The following is a 19,020-nucleotide window of genomic DNA, read 5'->3' on the forward strand; positions in this document are numbered from 1 at the left end:
GGCTCAAGGGGACTTGGGCATATGCGGCCTGCGTGTGGTAAGAGAGCCAGCGGCGAACCTCATGGTGGGTGACATCTTTGAGGTGGCCATTTTCTACACTGGTGGTGCTCCAGATTTACAATTTTACTTTGTACAATTTAATTTACGAGCCCTGGGCACTTTACAAAAATGACAAACTAGATACAAAGAAAAAAGCAAAGTGACAACAACACGAAACCGAATCCACAAGCCATGTGGCGTGCATGTGCCAAGTGGCACAAGGGCACCTGGCATGTAGCTTAGTGCCTCCTGCAGGAGAGGAGCACAGGCAGCCTGACAGTGAAGCGTAGATGTTGTGCCACGGCTCATTCTGGGGCAGAGATGCCAGAGCCACCAGGTGTGACATGACAGGAGTGCCACTTCTTCTGTAGCTAGTCCCATTTTTAGATGGGGCTCGTTATTTTTTGGACAGATGCTGTGATGGGCTGCCATTGGCACAATTAAGTCATTTTACATTTAAAAAGAACCTTAGTGCCCCTACTTCTGCCTCCATGCCACCTCTAGTGCCACCCCAGGCTTGTGTTCAGGCTGGTTAGTGATGTAATATGAAAGTCCTACCGGGTGGATGATGTGCCTTCTGGGTTACCGACTGGGACCAAGGTGTTGAGTCCTTTCGGCACTCGGCTGCTCCCGTTGACCCCTCTCTTTATCGCTTATGGTCCGTGGAGGGAGAAGCCACCACCCTTGTGTTTCAGGAGCGAATTGGCTGTCCCAGAGGAGGTGTCTCCTGCCCACCTGTACGCTTTTGTTAGTGTTCAGATGTGAAGCCATGACCCTGCCTGGCCTGGCCTGCCCTGTCTCGTCCCATGTCGTGTGCCCACCTGCCCGCTCCCAGTGTGCCCCTGGTGCCTTTCTTGGCCCAGAACTTTCCTCCTGCGCTGCGCTCCGCTCCGCTGTCCCACTGAACGTTGTGACTGCAGGTTTGTCTCGGAAGTTGGCGCTCCGGCACGCGGGAAGCAGGATGCTTCTGCTTGTCCAGACAGGATAGACGCGGCCGCTGGGGAGGCATTCGTCCACAATTTATGTCAGCCGCTGATTGCTCCCGCGCGCATGCTTTACTACCGGAGAGCTTCATAAAGGCGTGTAGAAAAGGAACGCTCACGTCCAGCCCGTGTGATGGATGGCGCCTCCCGTGGGACGCGCTCTTCTCGACGGCTGACATCTTGTTAGAGTGAATTATGGACTTGCCATATTGCAGCAGCTTTGCTCTAATTTATCACTTAATGGACTCGGAAGGAGAGGCCAAGCCGGCTAAGTGAAAAAGCACGCCCAGCGCCGGCCGAGCTGCCATAACAAGTCCCAGGGCTCGGCCCGCGCCAGCGCCCGACACTAATTGATTTATTGAGACGGCGTTTAGTGACCACGCAGTGGAGGCTCTGGGCACTTTAGCTGCTCGTGCTGTGACGTGTGCCCACCCGGGTACCAGCCTGCTGGGTTCTCCATCACTTGCATGTCCAGCTTATCCAGTTCAGTGACACTCCTAGAACCACAGGTGTCACCTGCACACCATGAGTGACATCAGGTTGTGAAGCTCCTAGATATTAACCCCCTGCCTGATGTCTCTTCATGGCGCTGGTCTCCTGCCCTTTCTGATCTGGAGTCCCCCGCCCCCCCCAAAGTGGAGTAAGTTTGGCTGCCTTTCTGTTTTGACACTTTGTGCTTTTGTTTCATTTGGCCGTTGGAGCCCCCGCTTTCTAACAGTTACACAAGTGGCTGTTCACCTTTGGCACTTAGTGCCACTTGCACCCGTGTCCCCTCTTTGTTGACATCACTAGGGAATGGTAATTAAGAAAAATGACAATGGAGGCCCCTGCCATGTGGCCAAACTGGAAATGAGCCTCGGTGACCTCAGAAAGAGAGCAGAGAAAGGCCATCGAAGTGAGAGGGATGGCACTGAGCGGAGGAGCAAAGCATTAGGGCAGCTCGGGCGTAACTGGCACACATGTATGAGAAGTGCTGGCACCACTGGGGCGATACAAATGACAAATGGTGACAGGAGTGCCACTGACAGCAGGAGCCGGTCAGTGGACCATCAAGACCTGTGGGTCACAAGTGGCCATGCCAGGGCTCCAAGACACTGCAGCCTCCTGTACCTTGAAGAGTGGCAGCCTGCTGTAGTTGTTGTCACCTGTGGCACCTGCCTGGACTGCTACTTGCCCTTGCCAGAGAGTCTATATGGCACTTGTCGGCCTCAGGCCAGTTTAGGTGAATCACCAGCCTGACATAGAATGGCATCACAAAGGCCACCACTGGCCAGTTGGCACAAAGCGCACAATTGATTACACTTTTTGCCAGTGTTACTTTTATCCTGTCTCGCGGGGCAGATGCAGCATTAGGAGTTGAGGCAGAGGGTCACTTAGAATGGCACTATATACACCGGTGCCCACAAATCACTGACAATGAACAAGAGAAGGCCAAACGTTTGCTGGCATTGCATTCTTTATTGTGCTTTCATCAATACAACTTGAGAGAGTTAGGAAGGAACTGGCGGCAAGGCGGGCAGGCACTGGCAAGCAAACGGAACTGGGAGCAGCTGGCATGGGGCAAAGTCATGAGGGTGGGGCATTCTGCCAAAGGCCGCTCTGCACCTGCCCTGAGTCGTGGCCTCTGTGCCAAGCGCTGGGGTCAGTCAGTCAGTCTGTGTGTGGGCACTATGGCTGGCCGAGGGTACTGGGCCATGGCACTTGCCAGTGTTGATCCATACAGCGCCGTGCAAAGCAGGAAGAGAGCGAGCATTCCACCGCCACTACACGCTGGAGCCACGCGCCCACCGCCACGGTACACGTGTGCAGCTGGCTGCCCGCCCGCTCGGTTGGCTCGCTGGCGCGCTCTCGGGTCGCTTGCAGGTCTGCTTCTTACAGATTTGTGGCAGCAGTCAGTGTGTGAGAGTTGAACATGGGATCAAGTGGCCCGGACTCGTAGGGGACAGACCTCGAGTCCGGTGGCCGAGGCTTTGCTCGAGTTTTCTCCAGGCCCAGCCAGGGAAGCGCAAAGTTTGCCAACGTGAGAAACATAGCAGCGGTGGCGCCCGCCTCAGGAGCAGCCGCAGCGGTCCACCACCATGGCCGGGATCTTCCCGTAGATGATCTGCTCTTTGCCATTGAAGTAGAGCATGTTGATGGGCGACATCTTAGTGGGGGTGCAGCAGGGCCCCACGGAGCCCCTGGGGTTGGTGTTGTGGACCACGTGGGAGTGAGGGAACTTCTGCAGGTGCCCGGACTCGCACTCGCCAGAGCAGTAGTTGGCTTTGTATCGCTTGGGCGCGATGATCCAGTCCCAGCCAAAGGCCTCGAAGTCCACGGTCAGCGGGTAGCGGCAGCAGTGAAATTCAGACGAGTGCTCGTCGCAGTCCAGGCCCGCGTCCCTCCTCAGCCGCTTGGGGGTCTCGGCGATCTTCACCTCCAGGAATGGTTGCTGCAGAGAGAAGGAAACGCAAGATTTAAGGGTGGCCTGGTGAGGCGCCTGCTATGGTCCATCATCTCGGGACCATCCACTGGAGCCTCCTGAATGACTCCTGCCAGTCTTTGCCACCTGCACAGCTCCAGGCCGGGAAGTGATCCTGGGCCCCCCAAAGCTGTGCCAGCCAGCCAGCCACTAAGAAATGGCTTTCATGCAGAAGCACCACCCATGCCGAGCGGCAGCACCAAACCGTTTCGTACTTACCAGGCCCTCCTCACCGGCAGCAGGGGTGGTCACTGCCAGGTCCTTCCCAGAAGGGTCCAGCGCGTTGATTTCAACCCCCCAGTTGGTCTCGGGTTGTCGCAGCCAGAACTGCAGCACCTGCTTGAAGTCGACGCTTTGCCACGCGCTGCTCCCCGGGGTGACGTCCAGCTTTAGGGAGCGAATGCGGATGTGGCGGCTGGCATCCGGCCCCATGGCGGGCTTCAGGCGGAGGATCTGCAGCACCACGGTCAGCGGCTCCTGCGAGGGGCGCAGGTGCACCCAGAGTTGGGCCTTCACGATGCGGCTGGGCTGCACCTTGGGGCTCAGGGTGAACAAGCAGCAGGTGGGCTTCCCCTCCACCTGGACCACCGGATCAGCTTTAAAAAAGGAACACGAGAGATGCCAGCGGTTAGCACCTGCTGCCACCTGGCAGTCACCCCCCCTCCCATAAACCCCAGGCGCTACTCACGCTCTGTGCCCATGACGATGATGCTCTCCGTGGTCGCGTGGAAGTCGTCCTCCTCCAGCTCGACGTCGCTGCCGCCGTCCCCGAGCACGTCGTACTGGTCGAGCAGCTGCAGCAGTGGCGGCGCTTTGGGCAGCAGCTGCTTGACGGCGTCCCGGCTGATGTTGGGCGGCTGCTTGAGGCGCAGTTTGCTCAGAATCTGCGTCTTGATGGCCTCGAGCCGCAGGTGTCGCGAGTGGTTGCGGAAGGTGCAGGACGAGCAGGGCTCGCCGGACTCTTCGGACTTGGGGGCCACGTCGGCGCCCCCGGGCAAGCTGAGCGCCAGCAGCACGAGCAGCGCGGGGTCCCACATCGCCATGTCTCTCCGTCATGGGCGTCCTGCGGGACGGCCGCGCCTTTTATACACCTCGGCGAGCGCGTCGGCGTCCAAGTCCGGCCATTATTGGACGGGCGGGACCAATTCGTGACATGCGCCCCACCCGCCGCCCACCCGGGTTCCGGGACAAGGGACCGAGGCGCTGTTGGAGCAGAAGACCGTGCGATCGAGTGCCCCCTCGGCGGCTGGAGGGGCTCGCTTTACAGACAGCGCTAGGAAGTGGACGCCGGTTGTGATTTCTTTTCTTTTCTTATTTTATTAGCGCCAGGGCGCTCGATATGGGAAGACAAACGACGGAGAGCCCCGAGACTGGCGGGCGGCGCTGCGCTCCCTCTTCGCGGACTGAGACGCACTTCAAGTGTCCGCTCGGGCTCGACTGGCGGCGGCTGGCGGGGACTTCAGGACCGGGAGGGACAGCAGGTGAGCTGAAGGCGAACCCTCGAAGTGTTGGTGATAATTCACTCGACGTTTGTATAGCGCCATTCACCGACTTCAGGCACCGAGCGCGCACACATGTAGAGGGAAAACGTGAAGTCGACACGTCAGATGGGCGCACACATCAGGTAAAGTGAAGGTGAGGGGGTGGCCTGCCCGGACAACGTGCGCGACTCTAAGCTGTTTGCATGTTGAACTTGTCGCTGGCGAGCAGGGCGCTATATCGTATCCCTTATTGTTTGGCTGACGCCTTTGTCGATTACAACATTTGAGGTTCAATTCGTTTCATCTCTTTTTGTCGCGACTTGCTCAGGGTCACACCGAGTCAGTCTCGGAGTCTGAAGTCCAAAGCCACACTGAGCTGCGTCGTCACTTCAGTCGATGGCGTCGCTGTGTCCCGGCAGGCGCTGCACGCGGGTGTCCTGTGGCGGTCATCTTGGGTGATCTGATCGGCAATGTGGGCCGGGAAGTTGGGGTCTTCTTTTTCTATTTGTCGACTTATGAAAGGAATCTGCGAACAGGACGCTTTCATGGCCGCGTCAGTTTGCCATTAAGGGCTTCAGGTGCGCTTCGAGTTCGCTCCTCCGGATGAGACCCCACCGCTTCTCTTTTTGGTTCGTTTTAGTTGATTTTCAACACTCGGAGTCCATCATTACAAATGCTAAGGGTTCAAAGGAAGCGACTGAGAGCGGCGGATAGGTGCGAAAGCGCAAAGGGGACAAAAGGCGACACAATGACCAAAGAAGGGCAGGCAGGTGGAGCGCTTAGCAGTGGCCGAGGAATTGGAGATTAAAACGTCCGTCAGAAGCCCGCTGAGGTGGCCGAATGTGATCTGCACGACGAAGCCTTGGGGCTTTTCTGTAGCCACCTAATTAACAAATAGTGTAGTGTAGTGCTACTACTAAAAATGAATGCATGACATCCCATCATTTATAGGGCTTCTAAACTGCGTTTCTTACTTTTCTTGACATGCACGTCTTTGGTCAGCTCTGACCCAGCATTGACTTTAATGGACCTTCTGCTGTTTTGTTTGTTCACAAACCCACACTGTTAAAAAAACTAATGTTACATTTACGGTAAAGTACCGGCAGCTGGGTGGCCAGAATTTTACCGTAAGAAAAAAAAAATGACAGTATTTTTAGGTCTACGGTATAACTTTATAGTAATAACTGCTTTTTCTTTACAACACTTTCCAACAGAAGGGAATGTTTAACAATAAGCAGAAATTCACACACTGTAATAAATATGCTAATAAATAAACCATTAAAAAGTATTGTCAGGGTCAAACCCCAGTACACCGTTTACATCAGCAAAGTAACAACAAGCAATAAAAACAATTCAATGTCTAAAGAAAGTTGTGGCACATTGTCTGGTGGGGAAGTAAAGTTTATTGTTGTGGTGTTTGGTGTGTGCCCTGCGGTGGGTTGGCACCCTGCCTGGGATTGGTTCCTGCCTTGTGCCCTGTGTTGGCTGGGATTGGCTCCAGCAGACCCCCGTGACCCTGTGCTCGGAATCAGCGGGTTGGAAAATGGATGTTTGGTGTCCTACTGGTGTGCCAGCTTATCGAATACAACCCACCAGAAATCAGCGTCCATGACCTCAAAAACCTTCAGCACGCAGGGAAAAATACGTTTGTTAACTTTGTTTAAGTTTTTAAGTTTGTTAACTTTATTTAAGTTTTTTTTCCTACTACAAAGGTATTCGGTTCACCAGGAACAATATGGTAAAAGGGGGCGTGTCCTTATGCAAATATCCTAACGTCGCTTTTACCGAAACGGCGCTTTTCCGTTTTACATTTTACGGTTGTTTCCCTTCGCTATTTAACGGTTTTACACTGTAACATTATCAGATTTTTTCAGTGTAATTGTAATGCATCAGTAAACGGTATTTAGCATATTTTAAAAGTAGATAAATATCGATTTTACAGAACTTGGCTGTAAAAAATAATGAAATGTATTGTTTAAGATACAGAGGTGATTTTCAGCAGAACATAAGGCAACTTTCCTGTTTTTTCAGAAAAGTGCTTTTACTTTCACCATTTACAGTATTTTTACCGTTACATTTACTGACATTTTTTACAGTGCACTAAACTCATCCAAATGATTCGATTATTTGATCTTTAATGTTTTGATGTCACTTCAGATGGACGGACGGTGCGCTCATCCCACAGTCTTAGAAATCAAACGATGCCGTATAGGGGAGCCATTTCTGCACATGAAGGTTCCAGAAGGAACTTTTGTTTCTTTTGATTCATAACAGGCTCCACAATTAACAATTAATATGTACAGTGACAGATAAGTGCGCTGCCCATTTTAAAGGACTCGCTGCACACAATGGCTCGGGCTCGGCTCGGTCGCCTGCCAGACGTTAACGGTTTCTGTTTTGTCCAACTATTGGGGGGCTTCGCAGCGCCAACCGGGCGGAGTGGTGGCTCTGAGGCTAAGGATCTGCGCTGGTATCCCGAAGGTTGCCGGTTCGAATCCCCGTCACTGCCAAAAGAGATCCTACTCTGCTGGGCCCTTGAGCAAGACCCTTAACCTGTAATTGCTCCAGGGGGCGCTGTACAATGGCTGACCCTGCGCTCTGACCCCAAGGGGTATGTGAAAACTAACAAATTCCTAATACAAGAAATTGTATAGGGCGAAATAAAGAACAACAAAAAAAAACATTCCCAGAATGGAGCGACTCTTCGTAAATTGAGGGTCTAACAGGAGCCGCACAAACCAGTAAAGTGCCATCAGAAGCCGGCATTGTCACGAGCGCAAGGAGCGGACAGACAGACACGAGCCGATTGAGCTCCGCCAGGCTTCACTTTGTGTCTACTTATTTATGTGACCTTCTTCTGCCGTGCCGTCCTGAATAGTTGTAAAGCGCATTGAGCATGGGGAAGGCGCTATATAAAAAGAGCATCTTTATTATTTTTATTATGTCAATGTCAGTTTATGTATCGAGCACCTTTAAGTGTTTGGTCCTCTGGAATATATGAGCGTCACTGGGAGTCTGCGCCTCACTCCAGTCCTGTTATTAGTGGAGTGGCTTCATTTGTAAGGCTGGCCAATCGTACAGGGGGAGGGGAGCACCTGGCTGGGAGGAGCCAAGAGGGTGTAGGGGGAGGAGCCAACGGTATATAAATGAGTGGCGGAGAAGCGCAGAGCCAAGAGGGAAGTGGCAGGCGGGAAAGATGGAGGAAGTGAAGTGAAGTGAAGTGAAGTGAAGTGAAGTGAGGTGAGGTGAAGTGAGGTGAGGTGAGGTGAAGTGAGGTGAAGTGAAGTGAAGTGAGGTGAGGTGAGGTGAGGTGAGGTGAGGTGAAGTGAGGTGAAGTGAGGTGAAGTGAGGTGAGGTGAGGTGAGGTGAAGTGAGGTGAAGTGAGGTGAAGTGAAGTGAAGTGAGGTGAGGTGAGGTGAGGTGAGGTGAGGTGAGGTGAGGTGAAGTGAAGTGAGGTGAGGTGAGGTGAGGTGAGGTGAGGTGAGGTGAGGTGAGGTGAGGTGAGGTGAAGTGAGGTGAGGTGAGGTGAGGTGAGGTGAGGTGAAGTGAAGTGAAGTGAAGTGAGGTGAGGTGAAGTGAGGTGAAGTGAAGTGAGGTGAGGTGAGGTGAGGTGAGCCCACGTTCAGGTCAGGACTGACGGGCAGCACAAAGGACTGCTGATCTCTACGTTTACCGGAGAATATTGAGAGGACTACCGATACGTGATTATTTATTTATTTTCTCTCAAATTTCTGTATTAGTAGTTTAAGTGTCGTGATTTGTGCTGCAGCGCGGTGTTACGTATATGGGTTGGTACAGTAAGTGTGTGGATCTTCTTCCAGTAATCATTTTTACTCAACTCCGTGTCACCGGTGTGTCTCTGTACTGGGGGGCTGTAGTAGGACAGTAGTGTTGGTCACTCGTGCCCCGGATTATTATTATTATTATTTATATTATTATTATTTATATTTTTAATATTGTTATTTATATTATTATTATATTATTATTATTTATTAATATTATTATTTTTTTTTTTTTCCCTCTGCTGCCGCTCTAGGAGGGCAGCACACATTATAATTGTGCCAGTTCTAAGAGCCTACAATGGACATAAATAAAATAAATTGAAATGAGTAAAGTACAATAAAATGAAATACAGGCATTAAAGAAGAAGAAGAAGATGAGTAAGAGCAGGACAGCCATCACTATGAGTGACGGTCACTGAAAGTGAGAGAACACAAAGGGGGACCCCTTACTGTATTGAGGTAAACGCGAAGGCTTTTAGTGGCCTGCAGTTTTTTTCTGGTTGGCTTGGCGTTGCCCGTTGGGTCAGTTTGGGGTCACCACATGCAGGGCGAGTCAGAATTAGGTTAACATTTGAATGGCGGAAACAAATAATTCACAAAACACACTTAATATGTGCGAGACGCTTTACAGGAACGCCTCAACCCGTGCGCCATCATGTCCGACACGTGGACCAGAGGTGGCACCTAACTCATATCCAAGTCTTTAGCGTTAACATCATTTGGACTCCCCCTGGATTTCCATGGATTTTACTTTCTATCATTTCCAATTTGTGTATTTATAAAAGATTTAAAAATAAAAGTCCTTAAACTGAGTCGATATAAAATGAGCTTGGGGAGACGTACGGGGACAAGGCAGTAATGGCGCCCCCAAGGGGTGGTAAAAACACACAACAACTGCTGGTCACCCTACTGGCCACTTCAGAGAAAGCCTGACAAGCAGAATGAGGCGCAGCTCTTGAGGTGTCGGCCGCCATCTTACCAGGGAGAAGTCTTGTCTTTGGCTCGGCCTGTTCTGGTGGCATTTCTTCAAGTGTGGGCCATGGTGCTTTTGAGGGTTGCCATGTGATGGTGTGTTATGTGACCCAAGTTGGTCAAAGTGCAGATACTGAGGCGGGTGATAGGGTGCCCTCTGCCCACTGTTCCTTTTTCTGTGCTTGTATTTTTTTAGACCATTCAAACAATCTGGACAAGGACGGGCCACTCAGCCCAACAAAGCTGGCCAGTCCTGCCCACCTGGAGGGTCCAAAGTAACATCAAGTTGAGTTTTGAAGGTCCTCAAAGTCCTCCTGTCTACTGCACTGCTTGGTCACTTACTTGATGTGCCTGTGGTTCTCTTCCTTAATATTTCTGTGACATTTCTCCTTCACTGTGTCCCCATGTTCTTGATGAACTCATTTTAAAGTCGCCATCTTGACCCACTGCACTAATGCCCTTCATGATTTTAAACACTTCAGTCACTCAGGTCTCCTCTTCATCACTGTGAAGTCTCATCTCTTTTAATCCTTCTTCATCACTCATCCCCTGTAGCCCCCCATAATCAGCCCAGTCGCTCTTCTCTGGACCTTCTCTAGTGCTGCTGTGTCTTTATGGAGACCCAAACTGCACCCAGGACTCCAGATGAGGCCTCACCAGTGTGTTATAAAGCAGGACCTCCTGTGACATGTCAAGGCGCTATATAACCTGACATACCTTCTTAATGGCTTCTGGACACTGACTGGCAGTTGATAGCTTAGTGTCCACTGTGACTCCCAAGTCCTCCTCCTAAGGTGGACACCCTAATTTTTCAGACCCCCTCATTGTGTTTTCAGATCTCACATTTTTATTTGCTCCCTGCAATACGTTTGCTTTCATTAAATGTCATCTGCCACAAATCTCCCCAAGCCTGCCTGCTGTCCAAGACCCTCTGTGATGATTTAATGGGTACTCGATTATCTGCCAGTCCAACTGTCTTGGCATCACCGGCAAACGTAAACAGCTTGTTATTTCTGTTCCTACCAGCACTGCCCCCTGCTGGCCACCACTCTTCACATCAGCCAGTTCTGATGAGGTTCATCACACCCTCATCACCCTCTGCTTCCTGTGTCTGTGCCAATTCTGTACCCACCTACACCCCACACTCTGAGCTGCCACTTCTTTTAGTTTGATGCCCACCTCTCATGTGGCACCTCTGTGACGATGCAGGCCTTGTGTTTGGGTGCCCTGAACCCAACACCATCGGTAATGTCACTGAGATGAGCTGACATATGAGGACAATTCTCAAATGAAGCCAGGGGATATTTCCAAAAGTGCCAATGTGCTTTTACTTCAAAACAACACCCAGTGTCCAAACCAAAGGTGCAACTACATACAGTAGTTTCAAGAAATATTCCAATTACCAGTAAATAAATCCAAAGTTAAAATGCAGTCTCTCTTCCCAGCTCACCCATTGCTCCCACGGCCGGCGCAGACCCAACAACCTCGAGCTCCTTTGGCCGACCTCCATCTTGGTTTCTTTATGGATGTCACTGCCAGACTGTCCGAGGTCGGCTCTCCTCCCTTCATCCTTCACGCTCACACCGTCGCTCCTCAGATCCCTCAGGAGGTCACCTGCCTTTATCTAAGAGAACATTCAGACTACCAACAAACGCTCCTTCGAGGGTCCCCGGCTTGTGCCGTCTCCTCCTTACAGGTGGCCAGATCAGACGTTCCAAGACTGCTTTTCCTGCCCTTTAACCTCCTTTTTTCCTGTCTTTTTCTTTTTCTTTGATCCATCTATCCCCCTTTTCCTGGTGTTGACCCGTATATCTACATCTGTGGGCGCAGTGCCTTAATCACACGCCGCAGGAAGCCAATGAAGCAATCGAGAAGATCGCACCCACAATGTGCAGGTGTGACTCGCTGCAACTACCTCATTAACTCCTGCGGTCGTGCAATCGCACCCACGGACAACGACACGGCTGTACGGAGTGAAAACCTGGCCATTATTTACTTTTAAGCTGCGGACCTGCTATACCACAACCTCATGAAATCCTTAGTGAAAGTCCTCATCAATGATCTCATCTGCTCCTCTCTGCTCGTATCCTCATAGAATTCCAGCCTGTTAGTCAAACACGACCTCCCTCTTCTGACCCCATGACGACTGTCCTGTCCTTATCATGTGTTGCTCCATCTTCTCCTTAATTATTCCTTCCATTCATCTTCCTGTGATGCCCATTAAGCTTACTGGCCTGTAGTTGCTCTGCCCTTTTTATATAACGGGATGATATTTGCCATTTTCTAGTTCTTCAGAATCTCCTCAGTGCTCAATGACCTCCTAAATCTGAGTCAAGGGTCTCTATCTGCACTCGCTGGCCCCCTTAAGACCTCTGTGGTGAACATCATCTGCTCCTGGTGATTTGTGTGATGTCAGCCTATTTCATCTCAGCTGCTCTTCTCTCTCTAGACTTTCTAAAGCTCTCCTTAGTAGTCCCTGTTACTGCTCTGAGGTTATCTGCTCCCTCACACGTGAAGACCTCATTCAAATGTGAGTTTAGGGGGTCCGCTATTTCACTGTCTGTATCTTTTAATCCCCCCTTACTATTTCTGATGCACTTCACCTCCTCCTTGACTGATCTTCAGGTCGTCTCTCGCCTTATCTGCTATTCCTCTCCAAGTGTCTTTTAGTCTCCCTGATATCCTTCTTACTGGTAGCCCCCCATGTCCTCATATGCCCACTTTGTAGTTATCAGTCTTTATACGTCTTACTCGTCTGTTTTTTCCTTTGCAGTTTCTTTTTTAACTCTTTATTAACCCAATGTCGAGTTTTTTTAATTTCCTATTAATTCCAAGTGTGTCCTTCATGACATGTGACACATTTCTCAGTCTGCTCCACTGCTCCTCCACCGTCTTCTCCCAGTCCATCCTCCTAAGAATTTTAGTCTTTGTAGCTCCGCTCTCCTAAAACACTGAGGATGGTCTGATATGCTGGTCACGTGACCCTAGTGGTCCAATCACCTCAGAGACCCTCAGTCCTGTCCTGATTATTACTAAACACTCAATCCAGAGAGGCCTCACCCTGCTCTTGGGCTCCGCTATTTACAAGGTTATCCCAGTTAATAGTTGGATAATTAAAGCCCCCCTGACTATAATATCCCCCTGTAAATTTGCCTTTCTGATATTAATAAAAGATGTGTGTTGAGGTTACTGTCTGCATTGGGTGGTCTCTAACACACTCCTAACATAAGACCCCTTTCCCTAATGTTTTCCAGGTGAAGCCAGATGTCCTCACTAAGATGGGCTCATCGTCCAACTGAAGAGGACTTGCATTTAAATTCAGTTTGACGTAAACACCAACCCACCTCCTTTCTGTCCTGTCTCTCCTTCCTACTAATGTGTGCCCCTCTCTGTTACACTCGTCGCCATCTTTGTTGTTGCTGTCATATCAGAATTCTGCTCCTCTACTTACGACTCCCACTCACTTGCCTTATTTTTGATCCTTCTAGCGTTAAGTCAAATTATTTTTAATGTGTTACTCCTTCTGGCTCACAATTTACATTACTACTCCTTTTTACTTCTACCTCATTGTTTGTGCCTCCTTGTTCAGATCTAAACCTGGCCTGCCCCCCCACTCCTCGACTAGCCTATTCATGTGCCCCCCAATACATTGGTGTCCCTCCAGTTCAGATGTAACCCGTCACGGTGGCAGAAGGTCCCATCTGTTCCAAATGGAGTCCCAATGCCCCCTAAGCCTGTACCCTTCTACCCTGCACCAAGACCTCCTCAGTCTTACCTGCACTGGCATGCGTGGCACAGGTAGAACTTCAGAGAAGACCACCTTGTCAGTTCTGCTCCTCAGCCTGCTACCTAACTCTTTGAATTTGGATCAGAGAACTGACAGACCACCCTTATGTGTGTCATTTGTTCCAACATGGTGTCACACACGTGTGCATGGGAGGCAGCTAAAGGGCTTGAGGGACGGCAGTTCTGAGGCATGCTGGGATGTGGCAGAGTGCACTAATTCTTTTTTTCCCTTGCCTGTAGACCATTCCTGGGAGATCTCACCTGGCTCTCATGACGTCACTTCTGGGACCGAGCCAATGGAAGAAGACCTTACCGGCTCTGGCCCCAGTGATGTCACCTCCGGGCTTGAACCAATGGCAGATGATCCTGAGCCAGACCCATATGACCTCACTTCCTGTCCTCCCCTTTAAAAGTCTAACCGTTTCCCCTAAGTGTCAGTCTTGTTGTGGACTCTCTTCTAAGCACATCAGTGCTCTTTATTTTGCATTTTCGACTTTGCAGCCAGGATACCTCATTATACGGGTGGTGCCCCAAACCTTTATCAGTGTGATGTCTCGTTATTGCGACACTGGACAAAGACCACCTGATCCACCCCCACTCTGGCCAAGAGTCTATCCACCCTTCCTGGGAGGTCCCCCAGCTGTACACTCGGAAGGCAACACACTCTCTGTCTCTGGAGCACACCTGCGCTTCAATCCCCCCAATGACTGAGACCCCCACTATCATTACCCCTCTCTTTCAGGGAACTGGTTTTGAGGTGGTCTGTTGGGGCCCCTCGTCCCTGCCTACCACCTCAGAATAATCAGAAACATCGCCAGGACATGATGCCCCCGGACAGTGTGAACCCTTCACCTTACACCATGTGACTGTGACCCACCTATCTCTACCTGTCTGGTCTGGAATCTCCTCCCACGCCACCAGGGGGGGGCTGGTTGAGGGGTGTACACTAATGACCCCCACTGTTCAGGTGTATTTCCAGATCACCAGTGTAGCAGTAAACCAGTTTGTAGATATTGTTAAATACCCCTAAAGCACATTCATGGAAGCCCACCCGCTAACACATTCGAGACCCGATCACATGCCGCCCACAACAAAAATGGGAATTTCAAAATCACACACTGAGTGCCAAGGAAAACCAAAAAATCCCTGGAGTCGTCTCCCCAAAGCGATCGCTGCTGCCACACCATCCACGCACTCGCCCTCCACTGGCACTGCATCTACACACTGGCCAGTGCCCCATGGGTAGCACCCCACAATTGTGCCTCGCTCCAGCACACCACTCATCAACAAACTGGTTGCTGACACTCCGTGTGGACGGACCCCGTTGTTCGTGGTGAGTGAGACTTCAGCCCGCTGCGTTTCTGCTCCGCTCTCCATCTCTGATGTTCCTTCAAAACAAGACAGCCAATCAAGACGATCATCACTTGCACTTCTGTCCGTTTTTAGAGCGTGCCCTCCGCCGTCTCGTGCCCAGGGTACCCTCCTGCCTGCACCCTTTTCTTCTGCCCCCCCCCATGTCTTTCCCAGCCCCTCCCACAGTGGCCTGAGGTCCACATCTTCCTACCTTCATGAAGGTTCGTCTGTGGGTGTCCAGGTGTACGATTTTGAGTGCACCCAAACAGAATAACACAGCAATACGAGTCTAATAATCAAAATGTGGATCAAGCGCCCCCCGAAACCCATAGTGCACACGACACAGGAACACAAAGAGAGGTTTGGGGGTCCACCGCGTATATTAGCACAAGAAGTGAGTGACCACAGAGGGCGGAGTCCAGACGGTGACTGAGGCGGGGCCTCGGCAGATGGGCGTGGTCTGGGAGTGGGCGGGGCTTCTCTTCTGGTGGTCTGTGGAGGAGGGAGAAGAGCCATTAGTGCAGCTCATCAAGCCCTGACTCCGCTTCACGTCCTCCGTTAAGTCCTTAGACGTCCCCCCGTGTGTGACAATATATGTAAAAAAAGGAAACCAAGTGTGCTGCGGCCCACCAATGCCAGCTGTGCCCTGTAACACACGCCTGGGCCAGGCCAGCGACCCTGAGCTCAAGGTGCTGACCAGCTGGCCTCTCCTGCAGGTGAAGCCCCCTGTTGCCTCCTCCAAGCCGTCATCTGAGAAGCCCACCATCCAGCTGGACTTGCAAGGCGCTGGCCTCATTTTTAAAAGTTGACTTTGGATGATGAGAACTGTCTTTGCTTTTTATTTTATTCAAATGAAATGGGAACAAATGAAAGAAGAGCTGCGGAGAGTCCGTTTGCACCTTCTGCCCCCTTAAGCTCCTGTAATCTTCACCACTTGACTGCCCGCTGCTTGTCCTTCTGTGAACTTCACTTTCTCCGTCTGCTCTCCTCTGATTCCTCCCTTCAAAGTTCTCTGCTCGCACTGGTGGCGCTCCTTCGTGTTGATGAACGCTGGCGCTGTCTGGGCTCCTAAGGTCGGTCCAATCTCGAAAAACTCGCTTACTGAGTATGTGCCACTTGTGCCCCTTGTGCCCCCCGTTATCTTTTTACTTTCTCTTTAACGCTCACAAGTCCACCGCTGCCTTTTTCCAACTACGGGTTTGTTGTTTGCGTTACTTTTAACCCTTTGTTGCTCCCATGCCGTTTTTTTACTTAATGAGTTGCCGATGTCCGCTGCTGCTTTTAGTTCAATAGTAATGACGACCGTGCTGAGTGTCACAAAAGCTGAGTGACAATCAAACTGAGGGGGCACATCAAAGTATTAGGGAGGCACACGTGTGTGTGGTGACGGCACCTTGGTGCTCATTTGAAATCTTTGTCCTCTTCAGGCTCCTTCTGTTAGGGGTCACCACGGCAGATCATCTTCTTCCATCTCCTCCTGTCCTCGTCATCTTGTTCTGTCACCCCATAATAATAATTCATTACATTTATATAGCGCTTTTCTCAGTACTCAAAGCTATCCACGCAGGGAGGAACCGGGAAGTGAACCCACAATCTTCCACAGTCTCCTTACTGCAAAGCAGCAGCACTACCACTGCACCACCTGTGTGGACCTGCATGTCCTCTCAGCACATCCATTAACCTTCTCTTAGGCCTTCCTCTTCTCCTCTACCTGGCAGCTCTATCCTTAGCGCCCTTCTCTCATTATACCCCTCATCTCTCCTCTGCACATGTCCAGACCAACGCCATCTCGCCTCTCTGACTTTGTCTCCCAACTGTCCCACCTGAGCTGACCCTCTAATGTCCTCATTTCTAATCCTGTCCATCCTTGTCACACCCAATGCCACTCTTAGCATCTTTAACTCTGCCACCTCCAGCTCTGTCTCCTGTGCCACCGTCTCCAGCCCATATAACACAGCTGGTCTCACTACCGTCCTGTAGACCTTCCCTGTCACCAATCACTCCTGACACTCTTCTCCACCCTGCCTGCACTCTCTTCTTCACTTCTCTTCCACACTCCCCATTACTCTGTACTGCTGATCTCAAGTATTTAAACTCATCCACCTTCACCAACTCTACTCCCTCATCTTCACCACTCCACTCCATTGACCGTCCTCTCATTCACACACATGTATTCTGTCCTGGTGGTCCTTCATTCCTCTCCTCTCATATCTCCACCTCTCCAGGGTCTCCTCAATCTGCAGATCACAATGTCATCAGCTAACATCACAGTCCATGGGGACTCCTGTCTAATCTCGTTTGTCAGCCTGTCCATCAGCATTGTAAATAAGAAAGGCCTCAGAGCCCATCCCTGATGTAATCCCACCTCCGTCAGTCCCACCGCAGACCTCACCATGGTCACACTCCCCTTGTTCATATGCTGTACCACTCTTATGTACTTCTCTGCCACTCCTGACGTCCTTATACAATACCTCAGCTCCTCTCAGTCACCCTGTCATTTGCTTTCTGAGGTCCACAAAGACGCAATGCGACTCCTTCTGGCCTTCCTTAAACTTCTCCATCATCATCCTCAGAGCAAACATCACATCTGTGGTCCTCATTCTTGGCATGAAACCATCCTGCTGCTCACTAATCATCACCTCCCTCTTCTCCCTCTCGTTCTCTTCATTCATCAGCCTCTCAAAGTCCTCTTTCCATTTGCTCATCACACTCTTCCTCACTTGTTTCCATCTTTATCCCTTATCACCCTAACCTGCTGCTCATCTTTCTCAGCTTGGTCTCTCTGTAGCCCACTGGTCCTTTTCTCCCTCCTTAGTGTCCAACCTCTCATACAACTCCTCATACGCCTTTTCTTTCTAATTAAGACTTTGTTTTCTTTACTTAATAATGTTACACAACCTCCAGACTCTTCACCATCTCACCTTTACTCAACTGCTTTCTGGAATTCTCTTATGTCTTTTTTCAACGAGAAAATCCAAAGGATACATCAGCACCTTGGTCCAGATCCTCTCTGTATTCCTTCTGAACTACACTCGCCTATTCACTTTTTCTCTTCTTTCCAGCTTCCCACTCCCTCTGAAATCTCAGATCTCATCTGCAAGTCCAAGTCATCTACTTGTCAGCTGGACCCCCTGCCTACAGTTCTGGTTAAAGCCTGCCTCCCCTCTCTAGTCCCTCTCATTTCTGCCATCATTCACTCTTCTCTCACTACTGGTATTATTCCCTCATCTTTTAAAACTGCTGCTATAACCCCAATACTAAAAAACCTGGTGCTGATCCTACTAATTTCAATAATTTTCGCCAAATTTCTAACTTGCCCTTTATCTCCAAAATTCTTGAAAAAATAGTAACTATCCAACTTCACACCCACTTATCTCACAATAATCTACATGAAAAGTTCCAGTCTGGTTTTCGCCCTCTTCATAGTACAGAAACGGCACTTGTTAAAATTACCAATGACCTCCTTATGGCTGCTGACTCTGGTCTAATCACTGTTCTCATCCTCCTTGATCTGAGTGCGGCCTTTGATACTATTTGTCATACCACTCTCCTTAATAGATTATCTTTGATTGGCATTACCCACACTCCACTTGATTGGTTCAGATCCTACCTCTCAGGCCGCACTCAGTTCATACAGTTTAAAACCTTCACATCCCAACCCACCGCTGTTACTTCTGGTGTGCCCCAGGGCTCTGTCCTGGGGCTTCTTCTTTTTATTATTTACCTTCTTCCCCTTGGAAATATAACATTAATTTTCACTGTTATGCTGATGACACCCAGCTCTACCTTGCTGGTAATCCCACCTCCTCTTTTCCACCACCCTCGCTTATTGACTGCATTGCTGAAATTAAATCCTGGTTTTCTTTGAATTTTCTTAAATTAAACAGTGACAAAACTGAGGTTCTCCTCATTGGTTCAAAATCATCATTATCCAAAACCAATAATCTGTCTCTTATTTTTGATAACTCTGTTGTTTCCCCATCATCTCAGGTCAAGAGTCTGGGTGTCATCCTCGACAGTCCTCTATCTTTCCAATGTCACATTAATAACATCACCCGGTCTGCTTACTTCCACCTACGTAATATTAATCCCATTCGCCCCTCCCTCACTCCTCACACCACTGCCATTCTTGTTCATAGTCTTGTCACTTCTCGGCTGGACTA

General features: G+C 50.2%; 1 protein-coding gene across 1 annotated transcript; it reads right to left on the minus strand.

Moving 5' to 3' along the window:
- Nucleotides 1-2,893: 2,893 nt before the first annotated feature.
- Nucleotides 2,894-4,659, minus strand: mstnb (myostatin b). Its single transcript, XM_028806079.2, has 3 exons — nucleotides 4,172-4,659; nucleotides 3,703-4,079; nucleotides 2,894-3,453 (listed from the first exon to the last, which is right to left on the minus strand). The coding sequence occupies exons 1-3, from the start codon at nucleotides 4,524-4,526 to the stop codon at nucleotides 3,073-3,075; spliced, it is 1,113 nt and encodes a 370-aa protein (XP_028661912.1). The 5' UTR covers nucleotides 4,527-4,659; the 3' UTR covers nucleotides 2,894-3,072.
- Nucleotides 4,660-19,020: the final 14,361 nt, after the last annotated feature.

The sequence above is a fragment of the Erpetoichthys calabaricus genome, chromosome 8 (genome assembly GCF_900747795.2).
Source record: "Erpetoichthys calabaricus chromosome 8, fErpCal1.3, whole genome shotgun sequence".
NCBI classification, from domain to species: domain Eukaryota; kingdom Metazoa; phylum Chordata; class Cladistia; order Polypteriformes; family Polypteridae; genus Erpetoichthys; species Erpetoichthys calabaricus.

Coding starts and splice junctions, on each gene's coding strand:
- mstnb (XM_028806079.2), bottom strand. CDS start 4,526: ATGGCGATGTGGGACCCCGCGCTGCTCGTGCTGCTGGCGCTCAGCTTG. Junction 4,080..4,171: donor CATCGTCATGGGCACAGAGC/GTGAGTAGCGCC, acceptor CCTTTTTTAAAG/CTGATCCGGTGGTCCAGGTG. Junction 3,454..3,702: donor CTGCCGGTGAGGAGGGCCTG/GTAAGTACGAAA, acceptor TTCTCTCTGCAG/CAACCATTCCTGGAGGTGAA.